Source organism: Nothobranchius furzeri, chromosome 11 (genome assembly GCF_043380555.1).
Source record: "Nothobranchius furzeri strain GRZ-AD chromosome 11, NfurGRZ-RIMD1, whole genome shotgun sequence".
NCBI classification, from domain to species: Eukaryota; Metazoa; Chordata; class Actinopteri; order Cyprinodontiformes; family Nothobranchiidae; genus Nothobranchius; species Nothobranchius furzeri.
In genome coordinates this window covers 1,818,483-1,838,933 of record NC_091751.1, presented here as the reverse complement: position 1 = coordinate 1,838,933, position 20,451 = coordinate 1,818,483, and the positions used below count along the sequence as shown (strand labels likewise).

At 42.8% G+C, this 20,451-nt stretch overlaps 2 protein-coding genes across 3 annotated transcripts in view; one reads left to right on the top strand and one right to left on the bottom strand.

Annotated features, from left to right (window-relative positions):
* The window catches only part of slc66a2 (solute carrier family 66 member 2), a 59,327-nt gene extending 46,563 nt beyond the window's left edge, over nucleotides 1–12,764 (top strand). For both annotated transcript variants that reach the window (XM_070556173.1, XM_070556172.1), the window contains one exon: nucleotides 9,470–12,764. In XM_070556173.1, coding sequence (XP_070412274.1) covers nucleotides 9,470–9,680 — 211 coding nt within the window. In that variant the 3' untranslated portion in view covers nucleotides 9,681–12,764. The remainder of the gene's footprint in view (nucleotides 1–9,469) is intronic.
* Nucleotides 12,765–18,473: 5,709 nt separating this feature from the next.
* kcng2 (potassium voltage-gated channel, subfamily G, member 2) overlaps nucleotides 18,474–20,451 on the bottom strand; it is a 40,897-nt gene continuing 38,919 nt past the window's right edge. The window contains exon 3 of the mRNA XM_015976001.3: nucleotides 18,474–19,704. Coding sequence (XP_015831487.1) covers nucleotides 18,877–19,704 — 828 coding nt within the window. The 3' untranslated portion in view covers nucleotides 18,474–18,876. The remainder of the gene's footprint in view (nucleotides 19,705–20,451) is intronic.

The window sequence follows — 20,451 nt, the reverse complement described above, 5'->3', positions numbered from 1 at the left end:
CTCTGCATCCCATTTCCCATGCCAGGAAGCGCTGAAGGCAGTCTCTGCTCTCAGAAGGCCATCCATTGTTGGGAGAGCCTGTGATCTGTTGTGTTTTGCAGGTGGGGGAGGTCTCTAGTCATCATCATCATCACTGTAAATCTTGCATGGAACTGCAAGCTTGAGATTAGCCCAGTCATTGTAGGTGAGAACCCTCACCAGTGATAAATACTTCTAGATTGGATCTTTATCGGCTGAGTCTTGCAGTAGCCACAGCTCTTTTGTTTCATATTTGAACTGGTAGCCGAAACTCTAGTTATACTGACTCCAGCAACCACTTTTGCTGCAGTGCATCGCTACTTTGCCAACAAGGAAGCTGGGCTCTACATAGGAAGAATGTAGATCCATCTCGAGTCGATGTTGAAGCATCAGCTGCAGGCGTGCAGGGCTTCACAGAAACCCTTCATCCGGGGTGCCCTCCTTCTCCATTTTTTAAGGGGCTTCTTTAGCTTTTACCATCCTGAAGCGCTGACCTTCCATTTCTGAAGACTGCTGTATGGCGCGCGGTAGAAGGCAGGGGTTTTTAACTCCTTCATCTCCAGCCGTTTCCTGGTCAGAGAAGCCCCTGGCTGCCAGCGTTTTTGAGCGTTTTTACTGTTTTTTTAAGAGTCACAGAACATCGTGCTCTACGATGATGTCAACCCCAAAACTACCAAAAGAAGGCGTAGACTCGCTTCTTACATCGGGAAGAATCCGAGTGTTTCTAGTGTTAACCGTTCTTTCATAATCTGTTGTTGAAGTGTGAGTGTCAGAAGCTTTTCCAGATCGCGCCTCGCTTTTTTCACAGCTGCTGCCCAAAACTATCTCCCAATCCGTGGATCTGCTTCCTGATCACGTGACATGTGACGTACACGGATGAAGAGCAGCGTGAGAGACGTGGTGTTAATTCTCGTGGTGCAGGGGCTTGTTCCAACGCCCACCCCATAAAAAAATGCAGTTGACAACTTAAGTTGTCAATGGCAGTAAATGTGTTAAACAGTTGAGTTGGAGGCGGGGCCTAAATGGGAAAGATCTGGATGTGGGTGGGGTTGAGATGATTGACAGTCTCCCTGTTAATATTAGAATACGTCCTACTGCAGGATCAGAAGTGTTCTTTTAGCTGTTGGAAACCCAAACACACCATAGATGCACTTTTCAAACACATTCAGATTTATTTCTAACGCACATCCACAAGAGATTTTTTAAATCAAAGCTATTTTTAAATAGGACAGAATTACAATAGCTGCAAAAACATCTTCTGAGAGCAATTTTTCCTTTTCCTCCAAGGATTGTACCATTTTTGACTTTTTATAAAAATGACTTGGGAAACAAACACATGAACACATTTTATTTAGATTGTCTACAAGTCATATCACTGTTAAAATGCTGTTAAACCCACTAGTTTGAAAAGTTTGGTGTTATTTTGTGTCGATTCCCTTCAGTCATCAGCTGCTGCAGGCGCAGCGGCCACACTAGGACGTTGTTGCTTCCTGTTCTGTTTATTGTTTGTGCTCACCGGCAGGAGAGGACACAATCTGTTGAGTCTGACAGGCTGTTGCTAGGTTACTTTACCTCAGTGTTCCATTCAAGAAGTGTGTCTGTGTGTGCGTGCGTGTGTGTGCGTGCGTGTGCGTGTGTGTGTGTGTGTGTGTGTGTGCGTGTGTGTGTGTGTGTGTGTGTGTGTGTGTGTGTGTGTGTGAGGACATGAAGTAAAGGTGTCGGGCCTTCAGATTACAGACTTGCTAAAGGTTGGAGCCTGGTTTTGAGGAACTGATGTGTTCTGGCTGTGATTTTTTTAAAGGTGGGTGCAGTTTTCCGTAAGGACTCTCCTGGATAATTTTTAGATTAGATTAGATTAATAATAGATTAAAAAAAGACTACCTGGAGAATGTTTTCTGTCGTTCGGCACCCCTAAGTTAGAAGTGAATGGAGTCTCAGGCCTAGTCCACACGTAGCCGGGTTTTTTGAAAACGAATATCCGCCCCTCCAAAAACTTGCATCCACACCACCGCGTTTTAAAAACAAACTCTGTCCACACGTACCCGGATAAATACGTTGTTAAGGACATGCCAGACCTGTAGGCGGCAGTACTTCCCCCGTTCTTAACCTCGTCTTTCGTCTGTGGTCTTCCACAAGCAGCAGTAATTCCACTTGCAAAAACAAACAAGCAGAAAGCGCTTGGACAGTTGATGGATCGGGTAGTGACAGAGCGCAGCTCTGAGGGCATCCATGATGTCGGCTAGTGTAAACACAGGTCGCACACATGATGTCAGCATTTTTTGTCGCGGAAAGTGACGTTGCGGACCTTAAAACTCCGGTTTTGTCCGTCCACACGCAGACACCCAAAACGGAGAAAACGCAGATCTTCACTTTGGCCGGAGTTTTTAAAAAGATCCGTTTTCGTGTGAAAAAACTCTGTTTTCGTGTGGATGACAGGCCAAAACGTAGAAGAATATCTACGTTTTGGCAGATCCCCGGCTACGTGTGGACAGGGCCTGAGGAGGAGTTGGACAGAATTATACTTGGTTTCCAAGGTGTGTGTACACTCCGATCCTGTCAGGCAGGTTGCAGGAAAGCAGCTTTTAAATATGAACGGAGTTCAGCGGGAGGGTGGCAGGCCGTGCATTCTCCCCAAGATGGACGACATTTGGTATTTATCTGATGTTAATTCAGAACCCGTAACTCTGTTTTCCTCACTGGTGTGAACGTTGCTATGATGGGTCCTTGGAGGTTTACCACTTGGACGTTGTGTAAATGGTGGTGTAGTAGTGCTCTCAGGATGTGAGGCTGCAAGGACACAATAATGTTTATTTTTTCTTTGTTTTTAACGATTAAAAAACATAAAAAATGATATTCTGTCTATTTTTCATCAGCTTTACCTCAGATTGTGGGTCAGCCACTTAATTGTAAAGGGTCTTCTGTGTGTAAATCATCTCTTGGTAATATTATCCTGGTAAGAAGTCCTGCATAAAGGAAGCAGACATGTTGGGAAAGAGGTGGGTTGATGCGCAGCAACAAAAACCATAGAATAGTTCATTATGAAAGGAATTTTATAAATGAAATCCAAATTTTATGAAAGTTCTTTTATGAACACTTTCTGTTCCTCTCAATTGACACTTAAAACATGTCATTTGTTTTTCTATCACCTTAGGCTCTCCATTTCCAGAATCGCAGGATAGTGAAATGTCATAAGGTCACAAGCAAAGGAGGATTAAACAGACAACACTCAAAAAGTAAACCTAGAAGAAGAAGCAATCTTTTACGTTGCACCTCTCAAGATACAAATCGAGACACGCTTCAAAAAGTTAAAATATTAATAAATAAAAGTGAGTTTATCAAGATTTTAACGTGGGGAGTGTGGGGGCTGTCTGACCTGCAGGCCCTGCTACAAAAGCTCTCTACCCTAGACTTTTACTCTGAAGGAACATAAAGCCGTTTCCTTTTCATCCGTCACAGCAGCATGACAGTAGACCTCTTGGTGCCCTAAGCAGATGTCTTGGATAGATGATCTGAAGGTTCTCCTCTTCAGCCATTTTATAAAGCTCAACTCTATGGACCTGCAGCACAGGTCGTCGTCATGCAACAGGTCACAAGCATGACTGTGTCCAGCGCCATCAGCTGTCAGTTCAGATCCACTGTAGCACATGGCTTTGTGTGCAGACAGCAGCCTGCAGGCTAAAAAAGGCTAGTTAGCTAGCATACTGGAAGTATGTCCTTATAAGGCCGCTGTTGGCTCGGTGCATGTCCCATTTCTCTGTTTTGTGTCTGTGTGTGTTTATCTGTGGCAATCTGGTCTGTATTGCTATGTACCTCTGGCTTTCCAGGCTCAGAACCAACTAATTATAATAGCAGCCTGATTAGCGTTAACACAGAAACACTGCTTCGTCCTCCATGTACGGCAGACGGGCACACACAAACACGTGCACAGATCTTTCACTAGCTCTAAAAAGATTTCCTTCACAAATATTTACTACAGCACCAGCTGAGATGGATCCACTTGGTTCCAAGTTAGCTCTCCACCAGAGTCCGTAAAAGCAGATAACTGAAAAGTGACAAACGTTCAGACCTAATTATGGTAACAAATACACCTTCAGCAGTGTAAATATAGCCATTACTTCTGGGCCTTGTCCATTAGTTAACACTTTATAACCTGTGGATTATGTTTAGACTGCAGAAATAATAATCCAGTGTGACTGTCCTTTATGTAATTATGTTAGAAGGGAAAAGACAAGAAGGGAACAATTGGGACACTGTCGATTTTCAAAAATCAATCATGATGTCAGTTGGACGACGATGACAAGTGACATGTCTACAGTTGTTTTGGCGGTGCTCAACAGTGCAGCAGGTACTCGTTTACCAGCATTGCAAGTTAGCATAAAGGTGTCCGTTCAGTCATCGGGAATAGCGTGTGCAGAATTGCCCTTTTTGCAAACTCCCTGCAGACTAACTTGCACACAACCCCTAAAACTGCTAATAGTTCCGATTTGATGCAACATGTAGGTCCAGTTACTGATTGGTCAGCACTTAGAGAAGTCAGAAACCGCTAACTCTGCAGCTGTGTGCGTTGACATGTAGTTGTGCATGAGCAGGACCTCACTGCTGAAGGGATGCTGCTGGGAGCTGTCAGACGAACGTAGCGTTGGTTTAAAGTTTTGTTTTCTACTAGCAATGCAAATTTGCATTAAATCTTACAAAGTGAAGTTCAGCACAAATCAACTTATGTAAACTTTCATCTCTGAGTTGCAGCTATTTTGGAAAGATTGTTGGTTTTGAGGCCATTAGTCTGGAAGAGCAAAAGAAGCTAGCTCCGAGAACCGAAGAGGGTTAGCAAACTGGCCTGTTTGCTAACTCTGCTAAAGGTAAACAACAGACTTGCTGTTTTTCTGTCAAATGTCCGATCACGGGACACCAAGATCAACCTCTACCTGCAGAGAGATGCACAACTTCTATGGATTTGTCCTGACGGAGAGGTACACTGTAGCTTATAGCAACCGGCCAAACTTGTCCTTCGGGGGCCTGGCGGCCCACATGCTGATGAAGCGCTGGGGGAAACCCTGTTGATGCGTATGAAACTTTATTGTTCATTTCATAATATTACTTTCAAAATAACTGAAGAATATTTCAGTTTCTGTCCAGTTTGTTCAAGTCTTAGCTCAGGATTCATTGGCTAAATGTGTTGAGTGATGCCGCTTCACTCTCCGACCCCTGCTCCTTCAGATCCTGCGTGCTTCCTGCCTCACCTTCTCCGTGTCTCAAACTGGTAGCAAGGCATGCTCACAACCTGTCTGGCCAATCTGTTCTGACTTACCACTTATTATGGAAGCAGCAGAGGAATTGATCAAACACTAGTTCAGCCTCTCGCGTCATTACCAGCAGACACACATCATCGTAACAGAAACAGCAGCCACAGAGGAACCGCGCGCTGGAGGAGGTGGAGGGTGTCTTTTCACAGAGCTAACAAGCTGTTTACTGAGAGAGGAGAGTGTCAGGGAGATGGGGTAGATGGAGGAGGAAACAGCAAACAGGTAAGGGAGATGGAGCAAGGATGAAGAGATGAAAGGGAAAAGTAGCATATCGTAAAGAATCAGTGTAAGCTCAAAGCCAAATAAACCTGTGTACAAAGCAGACAGACGGGGGGATGAGAGGGTATAAGTTAGTTTAGCTGTTAAATAACACTCCATACCTCTCATCCTGTCTCACATCTGTTAAAAGGCTCATGGAAAAGTAGAAATGATTTCTCTTATGTCCACTAATACTACGGTTGTAAGCTGGTAACTCAATAGCACCTTTATTAAATGGTTGGGTATTTGGTTCTGCTATTCTTTTTGCTTGGATTGGATTTATACACCAAGTTACACCTTTTAGTTTGTCCTCATCCTCATGTGTAGTACCAAGCATCACAACCAGTGCTTTCTTTTTCTGTCGAACTAAATGAAACTTTCTTTCAAATCCACATTCACACAAAACCAGTTGATCTTTCATGCAAATTCAAGCAATAACAGAAAATTAACAGCTGCAGCTCTATCGGGTACCGGGTGGGGAACCCTGGTCCATCGAGGGCCGCCAGCCAGCATGTTTTAGTTTCAACCCAGCATCATCACACCTGATTTCAATCAGCAAGTGATTAACAGGCTTCTGCAGAGCCTGATGAGCTGCTGAACAGGTGAATCAACCACTGAGTCAGACGTGTTGGAGCAAAGACTTGCAGGCTACCGGCCCTCGAGGACCGGAGCAGCTGAAGGTCACAGTCAAGCTGATTGTTTTAGAATTTTTTCCCTAGACGGCTAAAACGCTTTGTCGAGCAACGTTTCTTTTTTATGGCAGCATAGATGCATTTATTCCAAGAAAATACCCGGCGTTGAAATAATGAAATAGCACTTCACTGGTAGGAACTAAGTGTTGGTTCTTATAAAGCCTGTTCTGGCTGCTGATGCTCAGCTCAGACCTGCTTACATTATATGACGGTTTTATGGGGCGACGGTGGCAAAGGAGTTAAGTGCTCGAGTGCCGCTCAGTCTGTCACTGTCGTTGTGCCTTTGGGCAAGACACTTAACCCACCTTGCCTGCTGGTGGTGGTCGGAGGAACTGGTGGCGCCAGTGCTCGGAAGCCTCGCCTCTGTCAGCTGTGGCTACGTCGTAGCTCATCCCCACCAGTGTGTGAATGTGTGAGTGTGAATGGGTGAATTGTGTTGTAAAGCGCCTTGGGGGATTCTAGGACTCTAGAAGGTGCTATATCAAGTACAGGCCATTTCTGGTCCCATTTTTGTGGTCAAAGCTCAATTACTTGTCGTCTGTCTGTAGGTAAGCGGATGTCTAACACTTTTGGCTAACACTGAGCAGCACTCAATTCAAAGTGCATGGGGCTCAACAGGATGGGGATAGGCTTGGCCACAAATATTGACGTATTTTCTACGTTATATCACAGACCAGGGTAAGACTATCACTTTATGGATTTCAGACAATCAATCATAATTCCAGAAATGGGGAAAACTCAGTATTGCCGCTTTCTAATCAAGTGCTCTCTCTACCACCGACCATAACGCACAAAAATATGTTTTTAACGTAACAAATGTTTTAAGTAGAAAATCTTTTACATTATAAACTGTTTTGTTTTGTTTTCATTCTGACACCAGGGCTTGGTTCTGTCTTTGCTCTTTTCTGCTGGTTGAATTATATATATATATATATATATATATATATGTATAAATTTTTGTTTTTTTGAGCCCACTGTGGTTTCAAGTGCTCGAATTATCTTTCATCGAACCAAATCACACAAATGTCTTTGTACAGGAACTGTGACTGTAAAATGTATCCACATTGTTATTTTATGAACAACTCTATGTGCACTCAGAGCTCCCGTATGAGTTGTATAATTAGAAATGTGCCAGAGGATATAGAGCAAGTCCTGAGTAGAATCATTATTTCTATTTCCTGTGGTTTTATGCTGCAGCAATTTCGCTGTTTCCTTCTGGCCTTCTAAACTAACGACGTTCCTTTGACCCCGATTCCTACTGTGTGATTAGCATACATTCTTTGTGACTATAAACTGAACTTGGAGCAAAACTTCAACTGAATCTGACACAAATGCATCCAGAACCTTTTGTGCAATACAGTTTTATTTCAAAAAGCTTTCTAAAAGTCCAGGATTTTATGGAAAAATTAAAAATATTGAATGTGTCACAGAAAAAAAAACAAAGATACTTGTCCTTCATTTTGATATATTGGTATTATCTTTATGTTTATCAATATTAATGAATTTTGCAATGGGTAATACAATAACGTGTGTATATTTCCTCTTTTCTGACTGGGTTGAAACTCAGGTCATGGTACTAATGTGATGTTAGTTGGAAGCATGTAGCACAAATAAATATAATTAGCATCTAAGCTAAGTTTATTCTGATAACAGCTTAGCCACTTAGCTTCTGATACATCATACTGTCGCTCACTGGGATGTGAGCTTGTTTGACCAATAGAACAACCACTGATGGAGCTCCGACTCAGCAGTTTGTTTTCACACTTTTTTATAATATTCAAAAAGGAGGCAGAATAATTAAATTATTAGGGATGTGTGTTGGTGAAATTTTGGCGATACAATACGTATCACGATATATTGAGTCAGACGTTATTAGCGATTTTTTTTAGGCTGAATTCATTGTAGGAAAATTCAATAAACAGTCCAAACCGATACTTCTGAACCAGAACAAAGGGATTTACATTTCATTGGTGGAAACAAAACCCATTTTGCACACTGCTTCCAACTGGTGGTCGCCATTTGAATTACACCTATAGAAAATACACAAAAGTTTGCATGTAACTTCATCCAAAAATTAGATATACAGCTTTTGAATATCGATATAATGTTGCAGGAAATAAATAACACAATACATTGCCATATAGATATTTTCTTACGTCCGTATAAATTATCCATGATTTGAGTTAGCAGTGATTTTCCTGAAATAGCCTGCTAGTTTCATTAATCCCTGATGAAAGCCCTGGCCTGTTTTTGGTGACTGTAGAGCTGCAACACCACAAACCTACAATTTTATACCAAGATGAGTGAGTCTTTCCATTGAAACATGAGCCAATAAGGTCCTTATGTCTTTTTATTTCCAAAAATGATGTATTTGCTTTTTTCCCTCCGACTCTACATGGCAGATTGCCCCGTTGACTGATTTCCATAGCGATGAATATGTCATGTTGTTAACTGCCCTGATTGTTCTTGGCATTGTGCAATTGCATGCGAGGAGACGGTTTGAAAAATATCTGTACATTCCGCCACTGAGCATAAATAACGGACGACGCCTCTGCACCGTCACCTGTAGGTTTGTGAAGAGCTGAACTGAAGCCTAGAGGGTGGTTCCCACCACCACGTGTCTCGGCATTTTTGGAAAAAGTGCAAATGAAGCTGACAGCTGTGATGTGAGTGTGAGGACAGATGACTGACACTCGCCAAACTCTGAGCCGATTTAGCTACAAGCTAACTGAAGCTAACGAAATTTGGCGGTCGCTTTTAGCTACTGTCTGCCTTCTGTAACACTTTTAACGTGAGGTAGACGCTGAGGCCTTCCCTGGCGCAGATTGGAAGGCAAGCTGCTAGCGGTGACAGCTTATCTGGTACACGTCAGTCTAATCGCCACGCCCCCAAGTATTCATAACTTCAAACTTTAATTACATCTAAACAGATGGGTGACAAAAAACTGCGGCATTGGCTTCAGTTTTGGCAAGTGGAGCGTCCCCCTTGGGCTTGCCAGGCTAAGCAACACTACATCAGAACATAAAAAATATTAAGACATCAGAGAAAAGTAACAATGACAAATTCATCATTTTTTCTGTATTTGGTCAAACCTTGGTCTTTGTATAATCTTTTAAACTGCAACATATTTGTGTTCACTTGAGGAGTTGTGCTGAAGTGTTAGCCTTTTAAGCCACTCTTTATTTTCTTGTTTTCTAGTATCAAGATGGTGCTGATGTGGACCAGCGGAGACACCTTTAAAACCGGCTACTTCCTGCTCACACAGGCTCCAGTGCAGTTCTGGACGTGCGGCCTTCTGCAGGTCTTTGTGGACGTGGCCATCCTGTTCCAAGTTTACTACTACAGTCGATACCCACAGAAGCCCGTGTCCCACAGCGCCTCCCACACCACCAGTGCCAAAGCCCTTTGAGAGCGTCTGCACAGGCTGTGGGGTCAAGCATGGAAGCACTTTGAGGAAGGCTGCGATGTGTGTAAACAAACGAGACCACCGAAGCACCGAAGCTGAGATGACGTCGGTCTCTCACTCTCACTACCAAACGGCTGGATTAGGGTATCAGGACATTGATGAAATTAGTGAAGGCAGCAATGGCGAAAGCACGCTTGTTACACGTGGTTTTATTTTATGTTTTACTCTCCAGATAACCTTTACTCAGCACGGTGCTTGTGTTGGTGCAGACTTCTAACCCCCAAATTCCACTACCTCCGCTCCGCTCCGACACGAACGCCGGAGCAAAATCGGTCCCGTTGTAGTCAATCAGAGCAATTCCACTACTGCGGCAGTGCGGCGCCGAGCGCCGCCCTCTGTTCCGGCGTCCGGCAAAAAATAGAATCGATCCTTTTTTCGCCGGACGCCGGAGCACCTCCGCAGTAAATGGACAGAAATCACAACCGCCCAACAGGAAAAGGAGCAAGCACAACTTCCGTTTTTCACAATAAATCGATAAACAAAAGGCGTTTTTTGTTTCATATGCACAGGTTTAACAACTTTTAACAACTATCAATGGCGGCTGAAGTTTAAATGCACAAAAATAAGCCATAAATACAGTTTCCACTATCAAAGTAGTCACACTTTGTTGATCCAAACACTGCTGATCTCTCAACACAACTGATGGGCAGATTAAACAGTTCGTTTCGATGCTTCTCCCACACAACGGGTGTTTGGATCTAACTTCCGCGTTTATTGCTCGGACTGTATCGCAAGATCTCGAAAATCCCACGCATGCCTGTTTGCCCCCCTCAGGTCTCCGCACCGGAGCGGAGCCGTTGTAGAGCGGGTATCAAGAAAAATTGAGTTCGAAAGCGAGCGGCTGCGGAAGGCGGGGGCGGGGCGGAGGTAGTGGAATTTGGGGGTTAAGAAATCAACATGTGCATGTGGCAAATAATTTGCACAGACATGCACACTCAGCATTATGCAAACTGCAGATGATTGGACTTTGTGGACCAGAGCCATCACTGCATGGAGCTTCTGCCTTAAACCACAGATTCAAACATGGCTGCTGCATGACCATCATACAATAACCCAATAATCTACGTTACTGAATGTACAACGTGCCCCTTACCCCCTGGCCCAGCAGGACGTATAGCAAAAGTGACAGGCCTACCTCATCTTGGGCAGAAGGTTATTATGTTCTGAGATTTTTAAATAGATTCAGTCGGACTCACCCGAATGTCTCAAAGACCTTGGAGATGTAAGATGAATGCATCAGTCTGGGATGGAAGTGGCCTTCAGATAGTGGTGAGAAAATCAAGCGTTGTGACAATTTTCCTGAAATCGTTTTAAGCCACTTATTTTAAAACGTGAAGTGGGGTGAAGACAACCTGCCGTGGGTCCACCGCATGACCGTGCAGGAGCCGACTTCTCCAAGACTGAACTTGGGCCAAACGGGCATCTTTTTTTTTTATTCTGATCAGGATGGTCATCATTTAGGATGTTGATGACTTCCTGCTGGACTCTGTTTAGTGCAACACTCAAATGTATTGGTCTGTGACGGCCTTGATGTACATACAGTACACATATTTTGCTACAATTCTTAATGAAGGGCTGAACAAACAGTGTACTTTTGCAGTATTCCTTATTTACATTCAGAGACAATTTATTAGGTATTCTGTTTTAGAAGCAGGAAATGAGAATTACCAGAGCTCTAATGGATCTGACGTGTCTCAGTTAAAGCCATGACATTATCTGTGTTCTGTTAAAAAACGCCACCATGTGACCAAATGAAATAATATTCTTACCTCGCAGCTTTCGGGGCAGGCCGTTGTTTCGCCATAGGGAAGTAATTTCCTGTTTTGACATGATTTCATATCCTGGTTTTGAGGGTTTGTTGTGATTTCGTGAGGCGAGGACTAACTCCAGAGCAGGATGAATCTGTGTGTTAAGAATTCTAACACGTACGATAACCATTCTCCTTCGTACGAGTTGAGTTTCAGACTCAAAAGTTTACTTAAATACGTCTTCTAAAGAAGCGTATAGAATAGTCAAACGATAAAGTTCATTGCGATGAATGAAGGAAATGGAGCTGATATGTAAATCCAAGATGGCTGATGGACGCTTAATGAGCAAAGAGAAGGAATTTAAACCCATTTAGTCGAGTGGAGTTGAAAAATTACATTAAATTGCTTACCTGTTCACCATTTACAATAGTCAGAGTGAATATTTTCGCTCAGTTTGCAAACTAATAAAAGCCAGGGTCCTACTGTAGGTTGATGTCCTCTGTCCCGGGCGGGTTGTCCCAGTGGAAACCTAGGGCTCGGGTCACCAAACCAATCTTTTCGAGATTAGCCAAACAAGATGATTTTAACTAGTTCCTACTTAACTTCACTTAATTCATGTTTATCTTTCTTTCCAAGCGGACTAAAGAAGAACGTGTTTACATCCGACTGGTCGGAATGCTTTAAGACCAGTCACAGAAAATTGACTCCTGGGAAGATTCTGGATATTTCTGTACAAAATTAATCTTTTTCCTTTTCATCAAAATGTTTCAAACACTTCATTTAAAAACTGCTATAATATTACCACGTTTCTGAATCAGTGGGAAATATACATCGTCAGCTTCTCCTCACTGAAGTCATGAAAAATGGAATAATTCAGAGCTCGTATGACATCCTGAAGATGACTAAAGTATGAATCTGTTGGAAAATATTTAGACGTGTCTCGTAACTGTTCACAATCTAATGTTGGTATTTCAGTCAGACGGCAGGAAGAGAAGGGTCTAACAGTTTGTGTTGGGGTCAAAGGTCATGCAACATGTGCCAAAGTGGGTTACTCTATGTTGGTGGTTAAGCTGCTCTTTTTGTGTTTATATTAAATGTTTTTTGTCGTGTCGGTAGAAAAGTTGGTTTTTTATGTTGTTCAGATGATTGGAGCTTCGTATGCATCATGTGACCAGATCAAATAGAGATCATTTGACTGTTTCTTTTAATGACTTATTTTTATTTTAAGGCTTTTTTTTATTATTATTGTTATATTAAATAAAAGTAGACTTGTTGGGAATCTGTTTGGTTTGGTTTTCCATCGTCTTTTTTTTTTAATACCAGCTACTCTAGTGAATCGCTTTTCCTGTTTTTCCCCTCTCATATAGACACATTGCTTCGTTCTAATGTTAAACTGTCACCTCATCTCAGTACCTCCTACTCTCTGGGCCATTCAAGCACAGTGTCAACAGATCCAGCATGACATTATCACCCAATAAAACTGACACTGTGTCTTGTCTCCGGTTCCCCCCACCCCCCTCGTGATGGAGATGTTTATGTCAGACATCCACAGTTACCCCGTCAGCAGTGCAGCTCTGGCAGACATCGATTGTCAAACGATAAAAGAGTCCACCAGAAGGGGTCCTTTGGGCTTTGGGTGAATGCCATCTGAAGCATGGGAAGCACTAGAATTATCACGGGAACTTCTTCAGCGGTGCAGAGAGGAGATGAAGCAAAGATCTTGTGATATTTGCAAAAGAGGTTTTTTTCTTAATGTAAAATCTAAGTTTCTTTATGCGACAATCTATGACCTATGTGTGAATGTTCCTCACTTTGTGTGCATGCAAAGCAGATGACCACACACCATGTATTAGTTGTGATTGCTAGGACTTGATTAGTGCTGCACAAATTGTGTTCCTCTCATTCGTCACACATCTGGAAAGGTTTCAGCTCCTACAAAGAAACTTCAGAAGCGTCTGTGTATCCTGCTTCCCTCCAGTGTGCCACATATTCAAGCAACATGAAACCATATCCTGCTTCTCCCTCCTACTGGTTTAAAGTGGAATTACAACTATCCTAAACAACCTTGCCGCAGCCTGTTATAGCTAGCGCTAACGAAGAGCTAATGCTAAAGTGAACCAACTAGTACTGATACGCCATTAATTTAAAAGATCCTCACTGTTGGACAAAAAATATGGCATACAAGTCCAGTAGAAACAAAGCCAGGTCATCATCAGTCTGTGATTTCATAGCCCCCTTCAGCTCCCTCAGAGGAGTGTAGGCCGTGACGATGGTAACTTTTTAACTGTTTGCTTACCTCCAAAGACAATATTTTTATGGTCAGGCTCCACCATAATGCAAACAAAGCTAACTACTTTTTTTTCTACGTCACTTGGCCACAACCCCGCCCCCCAGCCCCTGGCTGGACGGCTAAGCCAGCACCTACCCGTTGACCACCGTTACGTTCAGCTGTCAGCTGTCAATAAACAGAGCTAAACGGCAGCTAAATACAATCTATCAGCATAGTTAACACACGTAGAGCTGTAGGCTGCACATGTAGACAAAAGGACAGCAAATGTAAAGTTTTACAGGTTTCAAGCTGAGAAAGTACACAGAAAGCTGTGGTTAATGGCCATTCCTAGTTTATAAAAAAAAGCACTCTAATGACAGAATAAAACAGTAAAATATCTTCCCCACATGTCCAGACACGAACATGTTTTAGCCACTTAATGACTTTTGTGCTTTTTCATATAATTATGCATGACCGCTGTGACAAGGAGCCGGCCGGAGCTAATCTTCAGAGATGAGCAGTGTCACGGTGATCGTTCAGCATTAAGCCAAGCCAACTTTATTTATATAGTGCCTTACAACAGTATAGAACTGACCAAAGTGCTTCACAGATGATGAAAACGTCAAAAGCTTGCATTCTCCGTCTCATTCAATGGTTGTTTAGAAAAGTGAGCTTGAATTTGTTCTTGTGAGCCTGCTGGAGAGCCCTCACAAAGATGGATAGTGGCGTCGCATGTCTTTGTACCGACACCGACACAAAAGCATAAACTAGACTTTACTCCTTCACTACCTTTACTACCCTAACCCTTCAGCTGTGACAAGTCCAGGCGGCCGGTTTGGAGGAAAACTGTCATCTCACAGCTCGCTAGCTATTTCAAATGCAGATCTGGAAGCTTTATGCTAAACACCTTTAGCTTTGAGATGTTTATTTTTGGTTCCTCTGCACAAAAACATGTTAGATAATATATACACATTGCTGTTACTGATCCAATCAGAACCTTCCTTTCTGAAGCGTGGCAGAGTCTCTGTGGTGTTTAAACATCTGCCAGCTTTGATTGGACCAGAAATCAAAACATCCAGATTAATAAAACCAGTTCCAACGCCATCTTAGTTCAGTTCTCAAGATCTCACTGGAGTTCACCGCATGCTAAGCGAAGTATCGGACCGGCCATCCGGACTTCCTTTTTAAGCTGAGAACCACCAAGCTGGATAAAATCTGTTGCATTTAACCAACCAAGCAACGGTTCCTTTCAGAATAAAAGCTGAACTCACTGACCCAAGGAGGGTCCCTGTGAACCACCTGTCGCTTTTTACCTGGAGACGATCCAAAGACTAGTTTGTTGTACTGCTGATGCTGTTCCATCGGCTCTAGTACCAGAGGGGGGTCTGAGGACCTGGCGATCTGGATCTGTACGGAAGTCTCATTTCAAGGGTATGTGTGGAGCGACAAGAATGGCGTCTCATGTGTTTATGAAACTCCGGTCAAACTCTGATCGTAGCTAGAAGCACAACATCATTACATCATTCAGACTTGCTTCTCCGGATACGAGAGTTCTGATAATAACACCACTCACACACACACACACACACTATTCATCTCACCACTCATTCACATCAGATCCATCCATCATTAGAGTTAGAGTTAGTCTTGCTTAAAATTGTTTAGAAATAAATCATCTTAAATGTTTTAAAGGTCTGATTCTTCTCTTGTCTCTCAGTTAATACAAAGTGTTACACAATCCCTACAATAAAAAGTTCCAATCTTCTGGTTAAATAACTCAACGGTCCGTAAGTTTGATTTAATATCCACTATGGAATCTTAACGTCTCACTTTTTCCCTTGTATGGTGCGATCCATACTCAAAACCAGTTGTGACCAGTTTGGGGGTGAAACTTGATGCTGGACTTAAATTTGATGCTCACATCAACTCTGTGATCCGGTCCAGTTTCTTTCACCTGAGGCGCCTTGCTAAAATCAGGCCCATGCTGTCAAGAGCCCACCTGGAGCGGGTACTGCATGCTTTTGTTATTTCTAGTCTTGATTACTGCAGCTCTCTATATGCAGGGTTGTGTCAGTCATCACTGCGTCGCCTACAGGTTGTGCAGAACAGCGCAGCCAGATTCCTGACTGGGACCAGGAAACGGGACCACATCAGTCCGGTTCTGACCTCCCTGCACTGGTTTCCGGTTTGCCATCGTTCACACTTTAAACTCCTCGTCTTTGTTTATCATTTCTTCCAGGGTGGTGGTCCCCCCTATCTAGCCACGCTCCTGAACAGACATTCCCCATCACGTGCTCTGCGCTCCTCTGACCGAGGCCTGCTCGCTGTCCCTCGTTCTAGGTGTCGTACCCGCGGGGACCGGGCTTTCTCAGTCCTAGCACCGTCACTCTGGAACCAGTTGCCATCCTCAGTTAGGCTGTCCCCATCTCTGCCAGTCTTTAAGAATCACCTAAAAACCCACCTCCTCCGCTTGGCGTTCCCTGAATGTATTTGAGTTAGGCCGTCATTTATGTTGATTTTATCTCACAGTTTTCATTGGTTCACTTTTTCCTTGTTTTACACATTTGTCTTCTACTAGAATGTTTCACATTGTTTGTAATTTGTAATCTGTAATTTGTAATCTGTAATTTGAATTGCTTTTATTTTCTGATTTATTCACTTTCTTTAACTTTGTACTGTACCATGTTCAGCGCCTTGGGCTTCCTGACAGGGTTGCGGAAGGCGCTTTATAAATAAAGCTTTGATTGATTGATTGATTGATTGATTGATTGATTGATTGATTGAGGTGCCCTGTGCTGTGCCCTCTCTCCTCTGCTGAGTTTCGTCGATGATCCTCGCTTCCTGGGGGTGGGCCTGTAACTCGTCATCGGATTCTACTCCTCCTGATTGGTGCTTCGGCTCGTGGGACGTAGACGACCGTTTGTTCCGGCATGACTGCTGGGATGCTTCGCTCGCTGGGACGACCTACCTGCCTGTAAAATTGAGACCTTACAAGACCATATCTTCATCTGTTTAGAAGTGATGGACCTGTGGAGCTGTAAGATGCATTTGTTTTGTGATGAGTGTAAATCTGGCTGTGGTGATGTTTCGCCCTTCAGAGAACAGTCTGGTGTTTACAGGAGAGACGTATTTGTTAGCTCCTGACAGCTGTCCTAATGTAATGTTCAGAGTCAGGACTTATTACGTTATCGGTAATATTAAGAACAGGAACACATCTAGCCTCGCACTAAAGGTGAAATGTGAGAACGTCTTGGTGCCAGGGGCTTCTTTGTGTTTCACCCTGAAATTATTGTATTTCTTACAAATGATACTTCTAAAAAAACACAGAGTACAGCACTAATCATTTTGTCAGTTTGACATCATAAATTGTCAAATCAGAGCCCGTTTCACACGGCTCTGTGTTCATTCTCATTTTATTCAGTGAATGAACAGTTTCTCACATCATTAATTTATTCATTTCACTTGGTTTTTTTTAACAAATCCAAATGGTGTCTTTAATATTTTTACTTTTGGTATTTCTCAAAGACCAAGTTCACTGACAACCAGTTTCTACTTGCTATTTTTAAAAATATGATCAGCCACTTGTGCAGGCTGAATGTGGCTAAATGTGGGCTGCATGGTGGTGCAGTGGTTAGCACTGTTGCCTCGCAGCACGAAGGTCGCCGGTTCAAAACTCGGCTGCTGCCTTTCTGCGTGGAGTTGCGTGTTCTCCCCATGCATGCGGGGGTTTCCTCCGGGTACTCCGGTTTCCCCCACAGATCACAACACGCTCTATAGGTTATAAACTGTAAGTCGCTTTGGATAAAAGCGTCTGCTAAATAAATAAACATAAACATAAAATGTGAAAATGTTGTCCTACGCCTATTATGTGCCTCAGTCACCAATAGATCAGATCTACATTTTGCTGAAAATGAACATCCATAATAGATTAGAATAGTTAAATAACTAATTTAACATAATTAAAATAGAATTACAAACACCACCAAGGGACTTCTATAATCTCAAACCCCCCAAACTACTGTCTAAAGTATAAAATACACTGTCCAAAATAGACGATAGAATAGCAATCCCTATTGAAAAATGGGAGGTGGATCTATCAGTTAGCTTTGACCAGAACTTCTGGTCCCAAACTTGTTTAAAAACTTTTAAAATGATCAGACACCCCAATTTACAATTAATTCAGTACAAAATTCTACACAGAGTACACTATACAGGTCATCGGATGTTCAGGATGGGGTTTGTGTCGTCTGACACCTGTACATACTGCACAAACAACATTCCTGACATTCCTGATTATTAGGTTTTAAAATTTGTAAAAAAAAAAAAATTGCTAAAAAGATTATGAATATTTTTGGATATTATTTTCTATGAGAAAAGTATGTAAACAAATAAATCTAAAAGAATTCCTGGTAATTTATTATTCTGATGTGAAAAGTCAATTCTGTTATTCCCAGAAAGAACTAAAATAAGCCGCTTAAAACTTCGTTTTTTACTATATGATTCAAACATGAGATGGTTTAGGTTATTGAGAGACATTGTGTCTCAGAACTTTGTATTTTTGCTAAATTCTGTCGTGGACATTCTGTCATTTTAATTTTTATTAAACAATAAATCAGTAAAACAAGCCATGAATATCTATTACAGATAAAAAATAAAACCTATTTTATTATTAAGTTCTGGGTTGTTTGCTCTGCTTTACTGAAAATAAACGCACCGAACTCCACATGGACGCATACGTTTAATAAAATAAAGAGTAACCTTTATTACAGTGTTTGGTTTGACCAAACACAGCATCATGAAGAGAATTACAGTTACTACAATGCATGTTTGACAGCTTGGTAAAGTCTGGTATTTCAGTCCTACATACAGAATAAAATCAGTCTAAACAGATGTGAACTACAAATGTGACGGTCTTGTGGTATTTCACGTGTTTACGAGTCTGTGTTTTACTGTCGTTGTTGGAAAATGTGAAAAACAAAATTTAGATTGTTTTGTGAAACTCTCTGGTGCTGAGTGTGCCGCAAACAAAGCAAAGACCCCAACAAATCCCGTCATCGCCTCGTAATTCTGCAGACTGACATGTTTGAATTCCCAGCAAGGGCATCCCAGACTCCCACAGTGTCTAAGTTTGCATGGATGCTCTGATGTCTGCAGCCCTTTGAGCAGCGAGAGACTTCCGCCGCTGCACCGCCATCGCCGTAGCCTCTGGGATGCCATGATAGCTGTCCGTCTCCTGAGAGTCCTCGCTGTTCTGTGACTTGGTGCTGTCCTGAGAGTCTGTCTTCTGCCTCAGGGCCCGACTCTGCTCCTCTTTCAGTTCCACATAAGAGCGAGAGAAAGTGTGGAAGATGGATGTGACAGGAAACGCCATGAGGAGAATGCCGCTCAGGATGCTGCTGAGTGCCACCACCTGGCCCGGGATGCTTCTTGGGACCATGTCGCCGTAGCCAACGGTTGTCATGGAGATGACCGCCCACCAGTAGCTGCCGGGGATGCTTGTAAATTCCTGCTTGGCACCCAGTTCGCTCTCAGCAAGGAACACCAGTGGCGAGAAGAGAGCCATGGCCACGCACAGGAACAGGAGCAGCAGGCCAAACTCGCGTGTGCACCTCCTCACTGTCAGACCGAGCGTCTGCAAACCCAAGGAGTGGCGAGCCAGCCTCATGACATAAAAGATCCGAAGAGCTCGGAGGACTCTGAGAACAAGCCCCACCTTCTCCAGGTACTTGTTCCCTGAGCCTGCAGGTTTCTCTCCAACAGAGAGAGCGTCCACAATGAGAGTGATGTAGTATGGAAGGATGGCCACCACATCAATGACGTTCAGAGGCGTACGCAGAAACATACACTTGCTCTGAGTCTGAATGAAGCGCAAGAGGAACTCCAGGGAGAACCAGGCCACACAGACCGTTTCCAGAACAAAGATGTTCTTGCATCTCTGGGAGCAGTCGCCCTGCAGACGAGAACAAAAGCAGACATTAGGGACCGAGTGGCATGTGCAAAAATGTTTCTAAAAGTTTTCTACTTTGATTCTTGAGTTCAATCACAAATATAACAGTAGATCTCTCAATGAATGATGGGAAATCTATCATCTCACAGAACAACGCAGGAAGCTGATGAAAGATGTAAAACTAAACCTTTGAGGTCTAATGATGCAGATTTCCCAGCTACTCTCCTTTTTAGAAGTTGCTAAAACTTTCTCTCAAAAATATTTGAATCTCAAGAGATTTCTTGAACTTAATCTGAAGCTAGTGTGGTTGCTCACACCAGTGAAGCTTTTATTGGTACCTTTGTGTTTAGGAGTGTTGTGTGCTCATGCACAAGTGCAGATGCAAACCTTTTCCTTTGCTTTGGCTCTGTTAGCTTCATGAATTTTTAAGAGCATGCACACGACGTGGTTTTTGGCCCCAAAGATGTCAAACTTGCTAGATCCATTAGGAAAAAGCCGCACAAATGACGAATCAGCAGAGCTGGAGATGGAGCTTCTCAGCTGCAGCAGAAATATGCTGATTAAGTGAAAATGTGAGAGGTATGGTATAGAAAGTTCAGGGAGTCTGAGGATCGTTACACTAGTAGAAAATAACAGAATAAACTTTTCTATCAAATTACTCTTAAATTATATTTTTGGACCAAACTGCAGTTATTAAAAGGGAATCTTCACCCCGCCTTCACAGTATAAACCAGGCTTTAGGCTACACTG